Source organism: Macaca thibetana, chromosome 1 (genome assembly GCF_024542745.1).
Source record: "Macaca thibetana thibetana isolate TM-01 chromosome 1, ASM2454274v1, whole genome shotgun sequence".
NCBI classification, from domain to species: Eukaryota; Metazoa; Chordata; class Mammalia; order Primates; family Cercopithecidae; genus Macaca; species Macaca thibetana.
The window spans coordinates 107,966,174-107,989,176 of NC_065578.1; the positions used below are offsets into that span (position 1 = coordinate 107,966,174).

At 40.1% G+C, this 23,003-nt stretch overlaps 2 protein-coding genes across 2 annotated transcripts in view; both read left to right on the forward strand.

Moving 5' to 3' along the window:
- The window catches only part of STXBP3 (syntaxin binding protein 3), a 186,488-nt gene that overhangs the window by 63,709 nt on the left and 99,776 nt on the right, over positions 1-23,003 (forward strand). The gene's annotated exons all lie outside the window — the stretch shown is intronic.
- Positions 3,058-12,671, forward strand: PRPF38B (pre-mRNA processing factor 38B). Its single transcript, XM_050746215.1, has 6 exons — positions 3,058-4,292; positions 7,137-7,205; positions 7,484-7,635; positions 7,718-7,778; positions 10,099-10,322; positions 10,648-12,671. Exons 1-6 carry the CDS (start codon positions 4,017-4,019, stop codon positions 11,504-11,506), a joined length of 1,641 nt encoding a protein of 546 aa, XP_050602172.1. The 5' UTR covers positions 3,058-4,016; the 3' UTR covers positions 11,507-12,671.

Below are 23,003 nucleotides of genomic sequence, written 5' to 3' on the forward strand. Positions count from 1 at the left end.
ATTCAGCCATTATTCATTAGTATGAACCACTATTTATTATTATTATTATTTTTTTTTTTTTTGAGATGGAGTCTCACTCTGTTGCCCAGGCTGGAGTACAGTGGCACAATCTTGGCTCACTGCAACCTCTGCCTTCTGGATTCAAGCAATTCTCGTGCCTCAGCCTCCCAAGAAGCTGGGATTACAGACATGAGCCATGACATCCAGCTAATTTTGGTTTTTTTTTCTTTCTTTTTTTGGTAGCAAAGGGGTTTCGCCATGTTGGCGAGGCTGGTCTCAAACTCCTGACCTCAAGTGATCCACCAGCCTTGGCCTCCCAAAGTGCTGGGATTACAGGCATGAGCCACCATGCCAAGCCACCACGGGTTTTTAATTTGCCCCTGAAAAAATAGCCGAGTGCCTTAATAGTGACAACCCATTCCAAACACACCATCTGTTCTTTCGTGACTCACAGCCTTTGCACAGGTTTGCCCTACCTAGAATATCTGTTCCCCTTTATTCACCTAGTTAACTCCTGGTAATTCTTAAATCTCAATTCATAACTCGTCTGATTCAGTGTTTTGAAATAATAACCAAGGAGATGGGTAGATTTGTCTAACACCCTTGACTCTTTAGCACAAACCACCAATCGCTTCAGATTTTTAGTTCTTGGGTACGTTAGTCAATGGCTTCTTATATGACCCTAGATTTGTGGTTGTTCTGAACAATCACATATTCAGTTTCTGTCATTTTAGTTACACATGGCAATCCATTTTAATCTTCTTATCATTTATTCAAGAATGATACATGTTCACTGAGCACCAATACATATCAATATGCCAGGATTTTTTTTTTAATTGATGGAAATATAAAGGAACTAGAGTAACCAAAGTGACTTTTAAAAGGAAGAATCAAGTTGGGATACTTGTACTCTACCTGATTCCAAAACTTACTGTAAGCAATAGTAGTTAAGATAGTTTGGTATCAGTGAAAAGATAAACACCAAGATCAATGGAACGCAGTCCAGAAGTAGATCCACACATGGCAGGGTTGATTGATTTTTGACAAAGTGTTAAAGCAATTCCAAAGGGAAAGGAAAGTCTTTTCAACAAATTGTGCTGGATGAACTCAGTACCTGTCAGGGGGAAAAAATGAACATCAACCCTACCTCACACCATAGGCATGACACCGAGTGAGGTGTCAGAGCCCCTGCATCAGAAAGCGGTCAACTCTTGGGTTGGTAAGAAGAATCTACAGACAACAGTATAGGTTTAAAAAGGAAACTTCCATTAAATAGAATGCTGCAGAAGAGTGCAGTGGGGTGCCTCAGCAAGAGAGGACTGAGTGTGCCACGGTGAATTTTTCCTTAGGGGTATTTATGGACCTTAGGGATATTTATGGGAGCGGCCATGTAGGTCATGATAAATATTACATTTGTAGACATTCTGGTGCCTTAATGTCAGCAAGGGTCACACGATGAGTTTTGATATGCATGCATTCAAGAGGGATATATAGAAATTCTAGTTACTTATAAATTTGGGGGGGAAAAAACTGGAACCAGATGCCTGTGTTAGATAATAGGGAAGTCTAATTACTTTTGAAATCCTCAGATAAGAAGTTTTTGTCTCCAGGGCCTACTGGATGGTCACCAGGTGATTTTGCTCTGCTCATTTTCCCCTGACAAATATCTTGGACCCTTTATATTCCCCCATGCTCGTGTCTGCCTGCTGCATATCATGGTCTCAAGAAAGAGAAAATAGCATAGTGAAGAGGGGTGTCAAGTCCATCTGGCTACTTCCTGCTGAAAGAGGGCACTCCAGCCTGGGCAACAGAGTGGGACTCTGTCTCAAAAAAAAAAAAAAAAAAAAGTCCACACTGTCTAGTCACAAATGTTCACAGCATTTTTAACACTTTGCGTTATTTCTAATTTGGGGCTATTACAAATGAAAATGCTGTGCCCATCAATGATTAGATAAATAAAATTGTGATAAATCAATACAATGGAATACTAATCAGTAATTTAAAAAAAACACAACCTGCTGATACATGCAATAAGGAGGCAAAAAAAGAGAACACTGTGTATGATTTCATTTATTTAAGATTCAAGAAAATGCAAAATAGTCTCTATTGACAGAAAGTGGTTGCTTCGGTATGAAGTTGGAAAGAGAGATGGATTACAAGGGCACAAGAAAACTTTTGGGAATGACGGAAGATTATTTTTATTGTAGTAATGGTATAATGGGTATACATATATGTCAAAACTGATCAAACCAAACTTACAGCTTTATATATGTGCAGCGTAGAGGTCTTCAATTACAAGTGAATAAACATTTTTTAAAATGGTGATAAAAATAACATCTTCAGCCTGTTGTAGGGATTCATTGAATATGTTAAGCACTTTATCATAATACCTGGCTCCCTGAGTTTGATGCCACTGACACTTAGATATCAAACTCAACCTCTCTACCAAGCTTTTCATCCAAAGTGACTGGGGGTAAAGACTGTTTATACAGAAAGATCATGTATCTGAGGAATTAAAAATAAGCCATACGATTAGGCAATGTGTCACTCAATAAACTCAATAAACTATTATTATCAAGGCAAAAAATATATACACAAAAAGTAAGAACTGGGTTCAAAAAAATTTTTTTCTATGGACTTCTAACGTGGTAACTCATGACACAGGGGTTAGGATCTTCAGTTTTCCTTTGGAAGTTAATAAAAACCACTATAGAGAAAAACAAGATTTGCTACTAAGAAGGTGAAAACTGCTTCTCCTCTTAGGGTTCTAGTTCTCTTGCAACCTAAAACAAAGGAACCGGACAGGATTACCACTTTTGTACTGTACAGCTCTAAACATTAATCAGTCACTCAATTCATTATTTATTTTTTTCTGTTTCCTTGTATTCTGTCATACAACTGTCTCTTGGTTTACCTACTTTTCTGCTTGTCTTCTCTCTCTCCTCCTGGTTTATTTTCATCCAGATGGGATTTTCCCCAAAGTTTCCATCGTCATTCTTTTCTTCTCCTCTGTGTATGCGCCACTGAAGTTAAGATTGCAACGTTCAAACTCCCCACACATTCACACCCCCATTCCCATTTCACAGTATCTCACCCAATGTTTACCACTCCGAACACATTCCTAGAATCGAAAGATCCAGAGCAAGGAGAAAAGAAAAGGCGCCTACCAGATGCCTGGAACAGTCTACTAAGCGCCACAAGTATATTAGCTTTTTCAGTGCTCTCAACAGCCCAGGCAGATGTTATCTCAATCTTACGGTTGAATAAATTTAAGACCTCTGGCTGGACACTAGAGGCTGGCGAAGGACGTGACCTTTGATCAGAATCTCCCGGAGGAGTGGGGTCCCTGACCATTGTCCCTTCCAGAGAACCTTAAAACAGACGCCAGGAGACCCTCTCGGATACTCTGCAGGAGTCAAGAGTCACGATATTAGCAAGCACATCGCAGCCATGCGAACCCTTTCTGGTTCAGCTCTCGACAAAAGAAATCAAGCCCCCAGTCAAAATACAACAACAACGGATTAAGCCTACCACCCTCTCCCCCGGCCCCCAAATTCTCAGGGGAAATCCCCTAAGAGTCAGGTAGGGAGGTCACTGCAGCGACTTCAGGGTGCAGAGAACGCGGGGAACTAGGAAGAGGACGCTCCAGCCCACCTGGGCGTCTCTGATTGGCCGGCAGTTCAGCTTGCAACGCTGGGGTGCGTGGCGTCATATCCGCCGGGTCCGCCATCTTGTTCCCAGGGGCAGTTGGCGGAAGAGATCGAGCTCACTTGCCGCCGGCTCCCCTTCTGCGTGGAGTTCTCGCGGACTGGGTTTCGCTGTTTGCTCTCGGCCCGGGGTCCTTTTGTCGGCGCCCTGGGTGCCCTCTCTTGCCCGGCTGGGGCACAGCAAGGCGGCCCCTTCTCCCGACGACGTTCCATGGAGTAGGGTCCCAGACCGTTGTCCCGAAGAGCGAGATCGAGCTTGGCCCCCTCCCCCCCCTCCTTCCTTCCCTCCCTCCTTCCTTCCGCCGCAACATGGCTAACAACAGCCCCGCGCTGACAGGCAACTCGCAGCCGCAGCACCAGGCGGCCGCTGCTGCGGCTCAGCAACAGCAGCAGTGCGGCGGCGGCGGCGCTACCAAGCCGGCGGTCTCGGGCAAGCAGGGCAATGTGCTCCCGCTCTGGGGCAACGAGAAGACCATGAACCTCAACCCCATGATCCTGACCAACATCCTGTCGTCGCCTTACTTCAAAGTACAGCTCTACGAGCTCAAGACCTACCACGAGGTGGTGGACGAGATCTACTTTAAGGTACGAAGCGTGTAGGCCTTGGCTTTGGGGGTAAGTTCGGAAGAGGGGGTATGGAGGAAACGGGCGAAGGCGGCCCCCGAAATCTGAAGATTTGTGGGTGGGGGAAGGTGGTTCGGCGGAGGGGGAGCTGCGGCCTGTAGTCTTCTCTGGGAGGGGTCGGACTGGGGCCGCCCTCTCGTTTCCATTTTAGATTTTTAGAGCCGGGAGAGCCCGCCACTATTGATCTCTCTCCTCCCCCAACCTTCTGCCCACCCCTGGGGGGAGTTCGGCAAGAGGGATTGGGGAGAGGAGGAAAGAGTAACAGAAGCCTTTCCAGTTTACAGCTTTAAAATTATTCCTTTTGACGTGGATCTACTGAGCGCCAACTTGTTGGTGCTTCTCCCGCTCACCCCTGGCCAGGGCGTGTAATGACTTCAGTATTGGCCTCGTGTTGTTGGTACTCACTATCCGATCCAGACAGGGAAATGGTCAGTGCGTGTGTGTCGGGTGGGGTTGGGGGGATGAGGGTGGAGAGGTGCCATTTCAAGAGGTGTACAGAAGGCCTGGAAATTTTCCCAGCAGGAAGTCAGGAGTAAGAGGTCTCAGCCACCTGTGCATTGGGCTAATTTAGAATTATCTGGGCCCTGGGCTTCTGCGGCAGGGTCGGTGCTGGCTTGGCTGTGCTGGGGAGCTCACCTGGCGCCTCCTCACTGCACTCTTGTCTCAGTTCTTGTTTCGTTAGCAGGATTGACTCAGTCTTGCAGCGAGGCTCGGAGCAGCCCAGGGTCGCAGGTAGAGGTATGCACTATTAATCATGCTCAATCGCCATAAATGCATTTCCCTGGTTAAATGAACGGCTAATTAGATTTTTTTTTTTTTTTTTTTTTTTGGCCATTGCTTTTGGTCCTTCACCAATTAGGTAGGCTTTTTCCAGTTCCCTGCAAATTAGGTAGTGTAAAAAATACCTTCCAGGCCTCCAAAGGTTAATTTCTATTTTAAAGAATATTAATAATAGCCTTAACGGTCTTTAAATATTTTATCCGGAGCATCTAATATACAATCCATTTTTGTCTATATTGACTTTTAAAAACTCGACAGACCACACAAAGTGTTTTCTGTCATTTGAACGTATGTGTAGAGATGGTAACAAAAGGACATTCTCTTTCGTTTTGCCCACCTTTTCCCCCAGTTGAGTAATTAGGTTATTGAAGGATTTTGAGAGATTAGTTGCTTTTTATAGAAAACATATCTTGAGGAATACAGTTCAACTTTGGGTTGATAAAGTACACAGATAAATTTGGAATCCTCTTACGAGAGTAGGTCTGATTATAATTCTATCAATTAGTTTTTTTAGCTTTTAAAAGGTAAGACCTTTTTAGTATGGATACAGTATGGTGAATAACATTTAATCCTTAGCTTTATTTATGCAGTAAACTTTAAGCAGTTGAAAATTGGGTTCCTGCTCTTTTTGCGGCAGGTTCTGTTTTTAACATAGGCAAAATGTTAATGTAATAGAGGAAAGTCTCGTTTTTAAGTTTCAAATGTGTTTTGAAACAAGATTCTACCAGGAATTGTTTTTAAATTCCGTTAAAAAACTAATAGACCCAGCTTTTTACTAATATTATCAGGACTTAAGACGTTCAGATCAAATACTCACTGAAATATGTAAGTTTCCAACGTTGTAATTTTATTTTGTATGCATCCAACCCTGACTTTGGCTAGCTTTTAAGGAATTGAAACATCTTTTACATAGCAGTCTGTGGGGAGTAAAGGAAACGTTAAAGCACTGCGAAATAGTGTAGTGCTTAAACTTAAATGCATGATTTTCTATCTGAAGCCATTATTCAGGACTACAAAATTTACCATGTGCGGGTGGAAATAGAATTTTAGAAATACGTAGTGAAAAAACAGGATTTTTTTTGTATGTTTTTAAAAAAACAAAAATGGGTCTTCCCAAAAGGCCTTTTTGGATTCTATTATAGAGCTAATATTCTTTTGTTGTTGTTGTTGCTATTTTTAGATAAGGAATGGTTTTTGTAAGATGTTCCTTATAGCAAATATGATACTGTATCATCTTTGATGATACTTAGTATATGCCTGTGACTAGTCACACTCAGTTTTTGACACAACTTATATTCTGGGGAATAATTGGATTGGTTCACACATAATTAGGCTGAAGCTTAATTACAACAATGATCTCTGTAAGTGTGGCCTTTGTAATTTTATCTTTAATCAGGAATAAACCTGACCCTGGTGGAAAAAATGTACAAATAAAAAGTTCCATAATTTTGCATCACAAGTAACCTGTTACTGTTTTAGAGATTTTTCCAGTAATTTTCCTTAATTTTATAATGTAGATTTTAAATTACAATAAAATTGAACTATTAAAGGTATTTTCAAGTATTTCAAATTAATGCTTAAACTTCATTAATACTTTTTGCTTTAAATTGGAGACTTAAATCCATTTTTAAAGGAAAATGTTTTAAAAGCAACTCATAAGTTAAAATATTATCAAATATTATCAAAGTTAAAATATTACCAAATAGTTTTTGCAACCAAGGGAGACTATAGAAATTTTCTGACTCCCAGATATAGATATCAGCTCTTTATAAGGCCAGTTTAGTGGGATTTCTCCTCTGCAAAGCTATTAAGGTTTTGTTAAACCCTAGTAGCTTTTGGGTGTTGTTTAAATGTCTAAGCAGTTTTTCCAAAAATGATTTACACACTTAATGTCAGTAAACATATACTTAATGCCAAAATAATTTTGGAAGAGCTGCTCTATTATGGACTTGGGTATACTTTTATCAGGCTTTTAAACAAATTCAAAGTATGAATGTTTGTTGTGTTCCTCTTTTCTATTTTCAGGTCACGCACGTTGAACCATGGGAGAAAGGAAGCAGGAAAACAGCGGGCCAGACAGGGATGTGCGGAGGGGTAAGTAGAAGTACGTGCATTTTTCAGTTTTTCTGTTTCTGATAACTAAGTTTATATTTAGAGAACTAGAGGCCTGTCAATTATATACTTGAGTGACAATTTTTTTAATCTAAATTCAAGTGTTCAGTGAAATAGGGTTAGAAAAGTGTTACTTTTTAATGCTTGTTTCTTAGTTCTGGATTATGGCTTGTTATTAATACCTAACAGGATTAATCAATTGGTGTTAAGAGTCTGTTAATTATTTTACTGCTTTTTCTTAACTCTTGTTTCCCCTAAAGGTTCGAGGTGTTGGAACAGGAGGAATTGTTTCTACAGCATTTTGCCTGTTATACAAATTATTTACCCTGAAGTTAACTCGAAAGCAAGTGATGGGTCTTATAACACACACAGACTCTCCATATATTAGAGCTCTTGGATTTATGTATATAAGGTGAGCGTGCATTTATGTACATTTCCAGGAAATATCTCATTTTAATTCACATATGTTTAATAATAGTCTTTTGTAATTCTAGATATACACAGCCCCCTACAGATCTATGGGACTGGTTTGAATCCTTCCTTGATGATGAAGAGGTATGTCAACAAGGGTAATAATTTGTTTTCTTCTGATTACTCTCATATTTTTATTATCTTTTATTTATTGGTGGTTTAATGTCTTCAAGAATTTCCTGTAGTTAAATTTATTTCAGTCAGATACTTTTGGAATTAATGTCCTTTTAATGAGACCTGATGGCTTTTATATATTTCAGGGTAAATTTCTGAAGTTTTATTTTCTTGTTTTAAAACTGTTTAAATGTGTTTGGTAATTATTGGAAATTTTTCACTTCTTAATTATGTTCTGTGTATTGCATTGATCCTGAATTGTATAGTTAATAGTGATTTTTCAAGATGGGGCATGCTCAAGATCGAGGTGATAATAAAATACATGCACATGGAATACTAATTGTAGCTTTTGTTTCTTCTGGAACATTTCAGTTCTTCACCCTCTAACTTCTTCCATATATCAGTATTCCCACTTGCATAGAAGTGCTGAATTGAAGAACTGGGTGTTACATAAATAGGCTAAGTGTTTGGATGACTTGTTCAAGGTGACAAAATTTTAATTCTAGCTTTCTGACTCCTAGTACACCACATGTACCTTTAAAAAAGAATTTTTTTTAAAATTGTAATTTGAGTCTCCCTAATTTGAAATCTGAAATACCAAGTTAGATTTAAATCATATATGCATGCATATACTAGAGGAGAATAATAAAAAATAAATTGTGTATGCATTGGCTGGGCATGGTGGCTCACACTTGTAATCCCAACACTTTGAGAGTTTAAGACCTGCCTGAGCAATATAGTGAGACCTCGTCTCTAAAAAAAAAAAAAAAAAGTTTAAAAATTAGCTGAGCATATAGGTATGCATCTTATTAGTCCCAGCTACTTGGGAGGCAGGGGTGGGAAGATCACTTGAGCCCAGCAGGTGGAATTTGCAGTGAGCCAAGATCATTGCCGCTGCACTCCAGCCTGGGTAACAGAGTAAGACCCTTTCTCAAAACAAAATGTCATATATGCATTAATTTACTTACATGGTGAAGTCCAACATTTCAAAAATGAAATGATGAGCTGTATTGTCCATTTGTCTACCCACTCTGCTATTTTGTGTTTTAAGGTTCATAAAGACTTTGAGTGCTGTATGTCAGTAGTCTATTTACAGAGTTCATCCAAAGAATTTATTGAATTTAAGGATGGTTCTAATGGAAATCTATTGTGTTTTGTTATTACATGCACACCTTAAAAAAAAAGATCTCATTTAGACATGGAGAATTTTTATTTTTCTCTACTCTTTTTTTTTTTTTTTTTTGCCAGTTAACTGAGTTACTTAATAACTCAGAAGAAGCAAAACGTGTTTTAAATCACAATCTTTAAGGGTTTTTTATCTTTAGATGAGTTTTTCATACTGAAGCACTTCTCCCTTCTGTCTTTAAAAAAGCATGTTCCTCATCATAATTGGTGTTGTATTGGTTTTGTTTCTGGATGCCTCTATTTTATGTTTTTTATTGTGTTTACAAATCTGAGGTCCTCTATTTAAGCTAACTTATTGTTTTCTTCCTTAGATATCTGCAGCGATTATATTTGGATATACTGTATATCTGAACACTTAAATGTGTGTGAGTGCAAGCAGTTTTACCTTTAGCTCTTGTTTTCCTGTTTAGATAACAAATCTCACTTTCCTTGTGTGCTTGCACTATAGGTTTGGGACTGACAATAGCTGACTAACATGTCCTGAGCTGTGAGAGGGCATAGCAAGAAGGCCTTCATGCGGTAATGACCCTTTTCAGAGACAATGGTCATCATGGATTATGCGTTTCCAATTATTTGTTCATTTATTTATTTTCTACATAACTAAATTAGAAACCTCACTGCTTCATGGCAGTTGGTTTGCTATTGCTTCCAGTTTTATTAGGGCTTCATTTTATATTAGAGCTGTTAAAAGATAACCGTTAGACAGGAATTATCTAAAGTAGATGATATGTAGCTAGGTTATGGTGCAAGGTATATGATGTGTGCAAATATGTCCACAGAAATAAATACATAGTAGGTATGTGGAATGTAAATTTAAGTCAATCGTTCCGCATAATTTAGAAATGTAAGGGGCTTTTTCATATTGTTAACTGAGTGAGATCAGTTCCCTTTATGCCCGTGAGGCTGCAGGGTTTGTTCACACCTGCATGCACACACTAAGCCCAAATATTTCTGTTCATTCATTGTCAGATTAGGATACGAAAATAAAATTTTTCTGTTAGTTTTTTTTATATTGAGATTCCAAAGATGGTAATATTTTTATAGTATTAATGTATATATGGAAATACTTTTTTTGACGGCTAGGGTATCTTTTGTGTTTCTGTAGGACCTAGATGTGAAGGCTGGTGGAGGCTGTGTAATGACCATTGGAGAAATGCTACGATCTTTTCTCACAAAACTGGAGTGGTTTTCTACCTTGTTTCCAAGAATTCCAGTTCCAGTTCAAAAGAATATTGATCAGCAGATTAAAACCCGACCTAGAAAAATCAAGAAAGATGGGAAGGAAGGTGCTGAGGAAATAGACAGACATGTTGAACGCAGACGTTCAAGGTAATGTCACTCTTGAATTATGCTTATTTTTTATATATGTTTTATACAAAGTTAATGGTTCTGAGAAATAGTAAGTTGTTAGGAATTTTACTGTTCATTTTATTAGTTTGTCACTTTTACCCCCCAAAGATTATTTTCTTCTTTTCAGGGCTTTTTTTGTAACATTATGCATCTATAAATGAGAAGAATAAACTTTTTTGCTTTGATGATTCTTGACATGGACTTAAGCATGAGGACCTGAATAAATAATGCTGTTGAAAATTACTATGAAAAGAATTTCATGTTTTATTCATTGAAATTTTCTTTCTCCCTCCGCCTTCCTTAGGTCTCCAAGGAGATCTCTGAGTCCACGGAGGTCCCCAAGAAGATCAAGAAGTAGAAGTCATCATCGGGAGGGCCATGGGTCTTCTAGTTTTGACAGAGAATTAGAAAGAGAGAAAGAACGCCAGCGACTAGAGCGTGAAGCCAAAGAAAGGGAGAAAGAACGGCGAAGATCCCGAAGTATTGACCGGGGGTTAGAACGCAGGCGCAGCAGAAGTAGGGAAAGGCATAGAAGTCGCAGTCGAAGTCGTGATAGGAAAGGGGATAGAAGGGACAGGGATCGAGAAAGAGAGAAAGAAAATGAGAGAGGTAGAAGACGAGATCGTGACTATGATAAGGAAAGAGGAAATGACCGAGAAAAAGAGAGAGAGCGATCAAGAGAAAGGTCCAAGGAACAGAGAAGTAGGGGAGAGGTAGAAGAGAAGAAGCATAAAGAAGACAAAGATGATAGGCGGCACAGAGATGACAAAAAAGATTCCAAGAAAGAGAAAAAACACAGTAGAAGCAGAAGCAGAGAAAGGAAACACAGAAGTAGGAGTCGAAGTAGAAATGCAGGGAAACGAAGTAGAAGTAGAAGCAAAGAGAAATCAAGTAAACATAAAAATGAAAGTAAAGAAAAATCAAATAAACGAAGTCGAAGTGGCAGTCAAGGAAGAACTGACAGTGTTGAAAAATCAAAAAAACGGGAACATAGTCCCAGCAAAGAAAAATCTAGAAAGCGTAGTGGAAGCAAAGAACGTTCCCACAAACGAGATCACAGTGATAGTAAGGACCAGTCAGACAAACATGATCGTCGAAGGAGCCAAAGTATAGAACGAGAGAGCCAAGAAAAACAGCATAAAAACAAAGATGAGACTGTGTGAAAATATTTTGTAAAAGTGGATCACATTGAATCCTATAAATGATTAAATCTGCTTTTTTTCCCCCAAGTTGAGATTGTGCAGTAGTTCGCACTCCTCAAGCTCTCCCTGTAGGCTGCATTTTCATTTCCTCTTTTGTGTAGGGAAGTGCCTTTGTAATTCCATTTATTGCATTGGTGTTTTCACCCAATTGTTAAGTTTGATACATGATGCACAGATTGTTCTTGCATTTTTATTGTTTGTTTTTGAAATGTACAGTCTGTACATATGTCCTGAAAATGTTTTAATTCCTTTGGCATGGTTGCCATGTTGGTTAAATTTGTATAAGGCAATAAACTGCCACTAATCTATTTTTGTTTTGTAGGTGTGGGATTATGGTTTGTGTACTGAAGTTAGCATGGCTGTGCTTTTCGTAATAGAATGCTAAAGACTTTGAGAATGGAACTTGGATGTCTGTTGTAGGAGAAATATGTGCTGCCAATGTACATGAAGGCAGCATTGTAGGATTAACATTTTTGTCCACTGTATATTATCTTGGAAGGCTCTTGTTAATATGTTACACTTAATATTCTCCACAGTTACCTTTAGAGAGAATTTATGAGAAGTTAGTTTCTGATGCAGAGGTTTTTAGGCTGTGATTTCATCAAAAGTCCTTTTAGCATTCTACCTCAAAGGGACACTTAGTATGCCTAAAATTTATTCACTTAGTTTTCCTTTTTTATTTGAAAAAATACATGACATGTAATCCTTTTTTCTTGAATTCTTTCTCAGATTTTAAAGTACTATATTAAAGAAAAAAATTAATGTCTAAAGCCTAGCATTCTTGCAGAACCCTATACTAACATGTAATTGGGAGAGGGTGGGGCAAATGAGTAGAGAAACAGATTCAAGCGTCAAGCTTCCAAAGCATTTTTATAAATGGAAAATCCTTAAATTATGAAACAGCTTGATATAGTGTCCTTTTTTTAAAATTCCAAACTTTTTTTATTGATAATGGAGATTGCTGTTTGAGTTTTTAAACTTAATCTAGAACAGAGGAGTATTAAAAGTAATGCTGTGCTGCATTATTTAAGACTATCAGCAAATTTGATAGATTGTTCTTATGACTTGTATTCTGATTACAGAGAACCATCATGAGTGTGGAATAAATACTGGATTAAATCCTTTATCCTGGGTCTTGGCTTTTCCCCCATTTGTTAACTTTTTTTTTTTAAACATGTTTTTATTGTGGAAATTGATGAAACGTCAGTAGAGTCGCACTTTGTGTACAGGGATGTCTTAGTTCCCAGATGACAAGTGAATTTTAAAGAAATGCAGAGACTGGGATTGGGCATGTGGTAATCAATAGTCTTTATTAGAATTCTTGATAATGGCAGTTCGGTTTGTCAGTGGTTACATGTCACTTGATTAATTTGTTCCATGTCAAAGATGTTTATTGGGATATCTTTTACTTGGACAATATATTAGCATTTTTTAAAATTTGGACTTGAAGGAAATTCTTTAAGAGAATTCACCCAGTTCTTTTTAGAAAAGAAAATAGAGGCCCAAAGTAATGTTGTCAGTGCTAGGGCTAAAACTGAGTATTCTGACAGTGTAGTGAACCTGGCACGCACAGTGACGTTTGTTTTATCTCACTAGTTATACTGGCCAACTAATGCGCACTCAGAAGCCACCTTGCAAAAGTGTTAAATGGAGCAAACGAGTACACTTGCAAGAGTCCTCCATATGTGGGCTTAACATTTGTACCACTCCATTTTAGAAAAATCTCATTAAATGAATTCATCAAAAAATGATACGCTTTTTTCTTTTTTAAGAAAGTTCCATTGTGTTTTAAATTGAGCATCAAGTGAATTAGTACTATAGACACCCAGAAGTTAGAAAACATATTGTATAATATGAAAGCCACTAGATTTGTCTTGTGTTGAAAATCCATTTTTAGCATACCTAAATTATGGTGCTACTACTTTGGATATGGTTCCATGTGAAATGTTTATCTGACTGTATTTTAGGTAAAATGTGGAAAAAATTTAAATAATTTCAAATGGAGGTGAAAGAACTATCACCTTGATTGATAGTTTGATGATAGTCACTACATTTGTTTTCTTGTGGTGTTTTTGTTTTTGTTTGTTTGTTTCTGTTTTTGTTTTTTTGAGATGGGCCTGGCTCTGTCACCCAACTGGAGTATAGTGATGCAGTCTCTGCTCACTACAACCTCCACTTCCCTGGTTCAAGTGATCCTCCGACCTTGGCCCCCTGAGTAGCTGGGACCACAGGTGCATGCCACAACCAGACCCGGCTAATTTTTTGTATTTTTGGTAGGAATGGGATTTCACCATGTTGCTGAGGCTGGTCTTGAACTCCTGGCCTCACGTGATCCACCCACCTCAGCCTCCCAAAGCGCTGTAATTGCAGGTGTGAGCCACCATGCTCGGCCCTTATGATTTTTAAATATGTTTGCTTTTGAGGAAAATTATGGTAGGTGTGAGAACATGTAAATTGTGCTAGTTATTGCTATATATATGCATGATTTATTTGGAGAGTGGCTTCCTAAGAAACTGGGAAAACAAGTGGCTATGAAAGACATCTCACATTTCTTGAAACGAGAACATTGGGACACGAGGAACATCACACACTGGGGCCTGTCGGAAGTGGGAGGGATGGCATTAGGAAAAATACCTAATGTAGATGACGGGTTGATGGGTGCAGCAAACCACCATGGCACACATATACCTAGGTAACCTGTGTGTTCTGCACATGTATCTTAAAGTGTAATTTATGCACAGAACTTAAAGTATAATTTTTAAAAAATTTAATATAGCTTAATACAATTAGCATCCTCCATCCAGTTTTGAACTCACTGAAATGATTTCACATTTGCATGTATTAATATCTTTGCCTGTTAAAGTTCAGTTTGCAATTAAATTCTATACATGGGCTAGTATATCATCAATCTTAAACTTTTAATATAAAATGTTCATTTTAATGTTGCCCTGTTTATCTCTTACTCTGGTTTAGTTTCTCAGTTCCTCTAACGCAATGGTTCTTAACTTTTGAGTTCTGGGCCCAATTTTTAGGAATCTGATGAAAGCTACAATCCTGTCTAAAAAAAAAAAAACCCTGCAGAGTGCAGTGGTTCATGCCTGTAATCCCAGAACTTTGGGAGACTGAGGCCAGTAGATACCTGAGGTCAGGAGTTTTGAGACCAGCCTTGCCAACATGGTGAAACCCCATCTCTACTAAAAAATGCAAAATATGGGCTAGGTGCGGTGGCTCATACCTGTAATCCCAGCACTTTGGGAGGCCGAGGCAGGCTGATCACGAGGTCAGGAGTTCAAGACCAACCTGGCTAACACGGTGAAACCCCGTCTCTACTAAAAATACAAAAAGTAGCCGGGTGTGGTGGCGTACACCTGTAGTCCCAGCTACTTGGGCAACTGAGGTAGAGTCGCTTGAACCCAGGAGGCAGAGGTTGCAGTGAGCTGAGATCAAGCCACTACACTCCAGCCTGGGCGACAGAGCAAGACTCCATCTCAAAAAATAAAAACAAAATACGCCGGGCATGGTGGTACGCGCCTGTAATCAGCTACTCCAGAGGCTGAGGCAGGAGAATCGCTTAGAACCTGGGAGGCAGAGGTTGCAGTGAGCTGAGATCTCACCACTGCACTCCAGCTTGGGTGACGGAGACTGTGTCTCAAAAAAAAAAAAAAAGTACCCTAAAATTTGTGTGTAATTTCAAAGGAACTCACAAACTGCCCTAGGACTTTGGTTCTGCTCATTAACTGATATTTTTTAAGCTATGCTTAGGTGTACAGCATTTGGAAACTAATAGCATAATAAACCAGAAATTTAAGTTCCTAAGAGTACTTAGGCGGTTACTTCCAAAGGCAATATCTATTTTGTTTTTTCACTTAAAGGTGCAGAGGGAGAAAAAATGGCAATGGTATTCACTTAATTCTCTTCCCTAAAAGTTGTCCTTTATGAATATAAAGCTTTTGGTTAGTAGAGATGAGGTCCCACTACTGGCAGTTCATACATCTTTCAACTGATGCCAACGTGCAACCTCAAACACTAGTTGACCGATTCTCAGGTGATATTGGCCAACTGATGGGCGTTGATTCTGGCCCTAGTTTGATTCTATTACGTAAATACTGAAATCAGCCTTGAATGACTAAATTATAGGACCTCTAAGTAGAGATGATTTCATGTGGCAGGAAACGCTTCTTGGTAGTGTCACTCTGTGAAATTCCCCCTCTGTCATTCCGTCTTATAAAGTCCCACAGCACTTTGCAAATACCTCTGAAATGGCATTTATTGGGACCATTGTCTATCAACATTTGTTACTGTGGGAAACTGCTGGAACACAACTGGAACACAACTGGAAAATGTTAGCATCATGGCTGACTTAAAATCCGTTATTTGATTTCTCAGAGCATTGATATTCAAAGAATTTCTATTTACATAATCATGATCCACAATGTGTTGCACAGATATGTATCCAGGTGTGTGTGTTAGGGGGTGAGGGGTGCCTTTTCAGCCTATTGTATAAACAGAGAACTGACCTTAACAGTATTTCATGTAAGCCCTGAGGTTTTGCCACAAAGATTGGGAAAGGAACTACTTATTGCAAAGAAATCCTCACATAAGCTTCCCTGATCTGCAGGTACTTAAAGTCCACCAATCTTCAGGTGGTTTTCCTTGGCTGATTCTTCTTCTGGCCGTTCTGAAGCTGAATTATTTCTCTATTTCTTGAGTCAGTGCAATTAGTCACACACATCCCTGCCCCCGCCTTCCAACAAATTTCATCAGCTGTAAACCCCTGACATCCAAAATAAACATATAATGTAAGTGAAAACAAGCAGTGCTTGCTGAGCAAATGCAAGGGAAGACCTCTTGTCTTCTCCTTCCCTCTTATTTAGAAATTTTGAAGTCGGTGTCCTGGATATTGGACTATACCAATAGAGGGAATGTCTTAAATGCAACACTCATCCAGCAAGTCCAGGTACTGGTTCAGTGAACATGTCCTGAATGAAGTGATCCATGAGTTATGCCGAAACTTGTGCAGGGACAGCCAGTGATTTGTGGATGTGCCAGTTATCTATACATTTTCTAGCTCCACATTCACCTTTTATTTCCCTGCTTCGTGATTCTGGGCTGGGCCTTTTAAACGTTTTGCCGTTGCCAGCTGGCATAATGTTAAGCTTGTCAGTGGAGCATGCTTCAGGGAGCTGCGGCAGAGACGTGTGCTTTCTTTTTTCTTTTTGCTTCTCCATTGTGTAGGGGCCACTGGCATGTAGAGCACCCAGCAATACATATCCCCCAGCAAATTTCAGTAGCGTCTCATTGAGAGAAGTGGGAGTTCCCCCATCCACAAGTCCCCCTGCCAGCTTCCCAGCAAGTTTGCTAGTGTTCCAGCAGGCAGCTGCCCAGGAATTTCAGCAGGACCTCACAGGTTTCCCAGTAAGTCTCAGTGGCACCCCAGTGGGTGGCCTCCTAGCTACTTTTGTTGACACGTCTGCTCTCCGGCTCCAACCTTCAGCTTCACAACTGCACCCTCGCCAACAAGGTCTGAATCTCAGTCTTGCAAGGGAACGTCTCCCAATGTTTTCATTTTTTGTTTGTTGTTTTTTGTTTTTTCAGTTGTTGTTGTTTTAGAGCCTTGCTCTGTCACCCAGGCTGGAGTGCAGTGGCACAATCATAGCTCGCTGTAGACTCAACCAGGGCTCAAGCCATCCTCCAGCCTCAGTCTCCTGAGTGGTTAGGAAGGATTATGGGCGGGTGCCCCTACAACTGGCTGATTTTTATTTTTCTTCATAGGGACGGGGTCTTACTGTGTTTCCAAGCTGGTCTCGAACTCCTGGCCTCAAGCAATCCTCCCTCCTTGGTCTCCCAAAGTGCTGAGATTACAGATGTGGGCCACTGTGCCTGGCCACTTCCCCCAAATTTGTTCTTTTCTTGGGTCTTCTGCCTCAGCACTAGAGGTAGTGGCTGCTCCCTACATCCACTATTACTGTTTTTTTTTAGAGTTCTCTTTACCTTTAGTAGTTAACCCCATTACTAGTTAATAATTGTTTGTTTCAAACTTTCCCTCTTGGAATTACTGTGTGTTTTCTGTCTCTGGACTGGACGCTGAGTGATACAACGTATTAAAAATGATGCCAATCATATGGATGCTGCCTCCTTTGGCTAGCTGATGAAGTAGTTTAGTATAAAGGGCTCAGCCCAAGAAGTTTGTTGAGAATTAGGTAAGTGAATCAGATAGGCTTCTTTCAGAATTTTGACTGAAAACTAAGAATTGGGCAGTCCTTATAAGAGCGGACAAGATGCATAGTTGTCTTACAACAGTAACCATGCAAAAGAGTCACCGGACCCTGAAGCTACCTTATTTGCTGCTGGCTTTCTAGTTTTTTCCTACTCTGGTCAGTGGATATCCTTGCAATTTTTGTTTTCCTTAAGGTGGCCTGAGTTTCTCTTCCCTGGAATCCAGGAGCCTAAGTCTGGTTTCTTTTATTGTAATAATCAGGAATCCCTGATCAGTAAGGGTCTTCCTGATATTTTCTAACATTGAGTTTTTAATCTGTTTATCCTTTTTAGTACCAGCAAGAAAATATCATCTACTTAATTTGAGCAAAGAAGAAAAAAAGTGGAGTTTGTTTGTGATAAAAAAGTGGGGTTTGTTCCTTTGTTTGTTTGAGACATGGTTTGCTCTGTGGCCCAGGCTGGAGCACAGTGGCATGATCATGGCTCACTGCAGCCTCAGCCTCCCGAGCTCAAGTGATCCTCCCACCTCAGCCTCCCAAGTAGCTGAGACTACAGGCACACACCATCACACCTGGTTAATTTTTTGTATTCCTTGTAGAGATGGGGTCTCACTGCGTTGCCCAGGCTGGTCTGAAACTCTTGGGCTCAAGTAATCTTCCTACCTTGGCCTCCCAACGTGCTGGGATTACAGGCATGAGATACCATACCTAGCTCAAAAAGGAAGTTTTATACAATTCCTTTTTTTTGGTGGAAATGGTCTGCCCTTGGCGGAAGGGGGATGTAAGGGCATGGTGGAAGACTACGTTATGAATTAGGGCCACTAAAAATCTTGCAATTTCCAATTTTTTCCTGGACAGTTAATCCTACTCTATACTCCTCCTATATCCCTAAACATTTCTTTTTTATGTCCCCTACAATGGCTACTTCAAATTTTTACTAGTTTCTAAAGTTGCTACTCCATCTCCATATTCATTTCATATTCATATTCACTGCAGCCTTGACCTCCCTGGGCTCAAGCACTCCTCCCACCTCAGCCTGCCGAGTAGCAGGGACTACATGCACATACCATCACACCTAGATAATTTTTTATATTTTTGGTAGAGATGGGGTCTCTCCATGTTGCCCAGGCTGGTCTCAAACTCCTAGGCTCAAGTGATCCACCTGCCTTGGCCTCCCAAAGTGTTGGGATTATGGGCGTGAACCACCGCACCTAGCCACCTCTCTCTATATCTTTCTGTTACATGTCTTAAATTCTGCCATTGGCTAATCTACCTATGCACCAGATCACATTCACTTATTCATTCATTTGTGTGGTTGACTGCCAATCGTTCCCCAATAGAGATTGCTGGCATGTATCATTAGTCTCTTCTATCTCCTCTCACTGAATTCTGCTGCTTAGAACTTTGATGTGATAACCGGAACTTTATCTTGGACCAAGAAGAAGGAGGGCCTCATCCTAGGGATGGCAGACTAAAGAGGAAAAAGGAGGCTGGGTCTCTCAAGACTCTGTGGAATAGAATTGCCATGCCACTCCTGGAGGCTTTGCCTCTACTATTTTATATCAGGAGGAAACTTCTGGTTAAGCCACTGTTACAGGTTTTCTGTCCGCTCTCAGCAAAACCTAATCCTGACTAATCACAGTTTTGATATCTGGAATTGCACACGAAGTAACAGAAGCTAAAATAGTGTGTGTGAGCTTAGTGAAGGAGGTTGGGTGTCAGGAAGCATGGACACAGGTACGTGTGGGCTGGAAAGCGTATGATTCTTGTATGGAGCATCCTCACATTTTCTCCCTCTTCCATTCCAGACTATTTTCTTTATGTTTTATTTTCAGTCCCTCTCCTGGCCTTTGCATTATTTACTAATCTTAAATTTCTTGATATTACCTTATTAATACACTAATAATGTTTAAATAGACTTACTCTCGTAGCTGTTTCCTCTCTTGGTTGTCTTAGCTCCATTCCCTTCAGTATCAAAATTCATGCATTCATTGCTTTGCGGAATCTCATTCCTGAAGGGAGAATTTCAGACAGCTGGTAAATTTAGTCATTCAAAGCTTTAAAGTAAATTCATATTACAAAACCAACCACTTTATTTGCATTGTTTCCCGATGGAACAGTTCAGTGATAACACTCATTACCTATTTTGACAACCAAGAAGTTGACATTAGCCAGAGATGGTTGCTAACACAATAGTTATCTTTCCTAACTCATTTCTTTGAAATCATTGTACTTCCAGACCATTGTTTCTCTCTCTTTCCTGAATCCCCTAGGTCCTATAAAACACATGTCATCAGATTACACCATCTACTGTCCCTCAGTTGTCTATATCATCCATACCCGAAAGATACTCCCCTAATATTTTAATACTTATAGAGTTTAATAGATGGCTCAATACCTCTTTCACCACTCTTGCCATAATTCTTAGTGATTCCAATACCCATTGAACAATCCTTCCAATACTCAGACCTCTCAATTTTTTGAATGCCTGACCTCTAATGATTTTTTTCCTCCATCTGACCTCGGCTGTCAGTTCCCATGGTTACATCACAGACCTGGCCATCATCAATAACTGGCATTTCTCCACGGTTTCCATTCCAAGCATCCCATTCTCTAATCACCAACTCCTATATTTCCTGCTTACTTTCTCTAAGATACTCTACAACAATTCTTTAACTCCCTCGGGTCTCCATTCTATTCCATTCTATCCTGCCAACCTTTCATTCCATTGCAGCACCTTTAGCCTCCGTTGCAGTGAGGTATTACAAACCACAGTTCCTTGCTTACCCAGCTTAGTTTCCACCGTACAATATTATAAATCACATTCTTGTAAACACTCTTAACTCCCTTGCTGCGGTCTCCATCACACTTGTCTAGTAATACCCCAATCCAAGTTAGATACTACTCTCTGTCTACTCTGTGCCTGCACACAAGTGGCTGAACACGACTGGCCCTGTTTACCATCACTCCCAATGACCCACTTGAGGGGTTTGTGCTGCCTGCCTCTGGAACTGTGGGCTTCAGCAAACTTCTTTACGTGTTGCACCCTAGGTGCCTCTGTTGCCCTGGTGTACACCATGGTGTACCATCCAGACCTCCCCTCCAGAGCTGTCCTGAATCCGGGCCAGGAGCACTAACATTCCTTTATCCACCAATCACTGGATGTAGGTGGCCCAGGGAGCAGGTATGACTTTAAGCCAGGCAGCTCTCATGAGCCAAGGGCAGGTCTGTGAGAGACTGAGCGGGAGCTGTCAACCACCAACACTCTCTGCTGCTGGGGGCATAAGTGCACAGGCTGTTCTAAGCAAGCTGCTCCCTCCTCAGGGCCTTTGTACTTCCTTTTCCTTCTGTTTGTATGTTCTTTTCCTAGGTTTCCAAAGGATGCACTTCTTCACTTCCCTTAGGCCTTTGCTCAAGCATCTGGTTGCCAGAGAGGTCTTCCCTAACAGCTGTGTTCTCTCCTATCACTCGTTTTTCTTCATAACATTTAGCAACACTCGACATATTTTATTACTTTAGCTGCTTAGTTTGGCCTTCCTTTGCTAGAGTACATGCTCCAAGAGGACAGGGTTCCGGTTTGTTTGTATTTCCCATGTCCTGAATAGTTCCTTGTCTTCATTAGGTCCTCAATATGTCAATATATATTCGTTCGGTGCAAAAATTGAAATGCCTTAAATTCGTAGTAGTCAGCTCACGAGGCAGAGCAGTTTAGTGGAAGGAGTTTAGGGTTTTGGAGTTAGACTGATATTTGAAAACACCTTTATTTAGATATAAGTAGCATGTAATAAACTGCACATATTTAAGACATATTTGGACATATATATACACTCAAAGTCACCACCACAGTTCAGATAATGAGCATGTTCTTCATCCCCAAGAGTTTCCTCTTACACTTTTGTAATCCCTCCTCCCTGCCATTCTCCATCCCCAGGCAGTCACTGATTTGCTTTCTGTTTTTAAGAGTAGTTTGCATTTTCTAGAAATTTATATAATTGGATCAAACCATCTGTATTCTTTTTTGTGTCTGACTTTTTTTAGATTCATCCATGTTTTTGTGTGTTCCTTTTCTTGCTGGGGAATTTTTCATTTGTTTATTACTTACTTTGGCTGACAGACATTTGGTTTGCTTATAGTTTGGGGATTATTAAAAATAATGCTACTGTGAATATTCATGTATGTTTTTGTATGGACATATGCTTTCTTTTTTTTTTTTTTTTTTTTTTTTTTTTTTTTGAGTCAGTACCTATGAGTGAAATGGTGAGGTACGTGTTTAACTTTTTAAGAAACAGCCAAATTATTTTCCAAAATGATTGTACCATTTTTCATTCTTATCAGGTATGAGATTTCTGGTTGTTGCACATCCTTGCCAGCGCTTAGTATACATAGCATTTCTAATTTTATTATTTGTTATTTATTTGTTATTTGAGACAAGGTCTCATTCTATTGCCCAGGCTAGGGTACGGTGGTGCAATCATGGCTCACTGCAGCCTTGACCTCCTGAGTTCAAGTGATCCTCCCGCCTCAACCTCCCAAGTAGCTGACACTACAGGCACGTGGCACCATATCCAACTAGTTTTTTAAAATTTTTTGTACAGACAGGGTTCCGCGATGTTGCCCAGGCTGTTCTCTAAACCCCTGACCTCAAGTGATCCTCTTGTTTCGGTCTCTCAAAGTGCTGGGATTACAGGCATAGTGACTATGACCAACTTCTAATTTTAGACACCCAATAAGTATGTAGTGGTATCTCACTGTGATTTTAATTTGCATTCTGTGGGCCAGGCGCAATGGCTCATGCTCATAATCCCAGCACTCTGAGAGGCCAAGGTGGCCAGATGGCTTGAGCTCAGGAGTTTGAGACCAGCCTGGGCAACATAGTGGAACTCCATCTCTACAAAGAATACAAAAATTAGCCAGGTGTGGTGGTGCACACCTGTGGTCCCAGCTACTGAGGAGGCTGAAGTGGGAGGATCATTAGAGCCTGGGAGGTCCAGGCTGCAGTGAGTTGTGATTGCGCCACTACATTCCAGGTTCGGTGACAGAATGAGACCCAGAATGCAAAAAAAAGCTATTTTGCATTCTGCTAATGACTAGTGATGTTGAGGATTTTTTCCATGCCTTTATTTTCCATGAGTATGTCTTCTTTTGTGAAGTGTTTGTTCATATCTTTTGCCCATTTTATAGTGAGTTGTTTTCTTATTACTAGATTTTGAGAATACACACACACACACACACACACAGAATAC

Bases quoted from the DNA above. Each gene is read 5' to 3' on its own strand.
- PRPF38B (XM_050746215.1), top strand. From the start codon at position 4,017: ATGGCTAACAACAGCCCCGCGCTGACAGGCAACTCGCAGCCGCAGCAC. The intron at 7,779-10,098 runs GTATGTCAACAA...GTGTTTCTGTAG, and splicing joins CCTTCCTTGATGATGAAGAG to GACCTAGATGTGAAGGCTGG. The intron at 10,323-10,647 runs GTAATGTCACTC...CGCCTTCCTTAG, and splicing joins GTTGAACGCAGACGTTCAAG to GTCTCCAAGGAGATCTCTGA.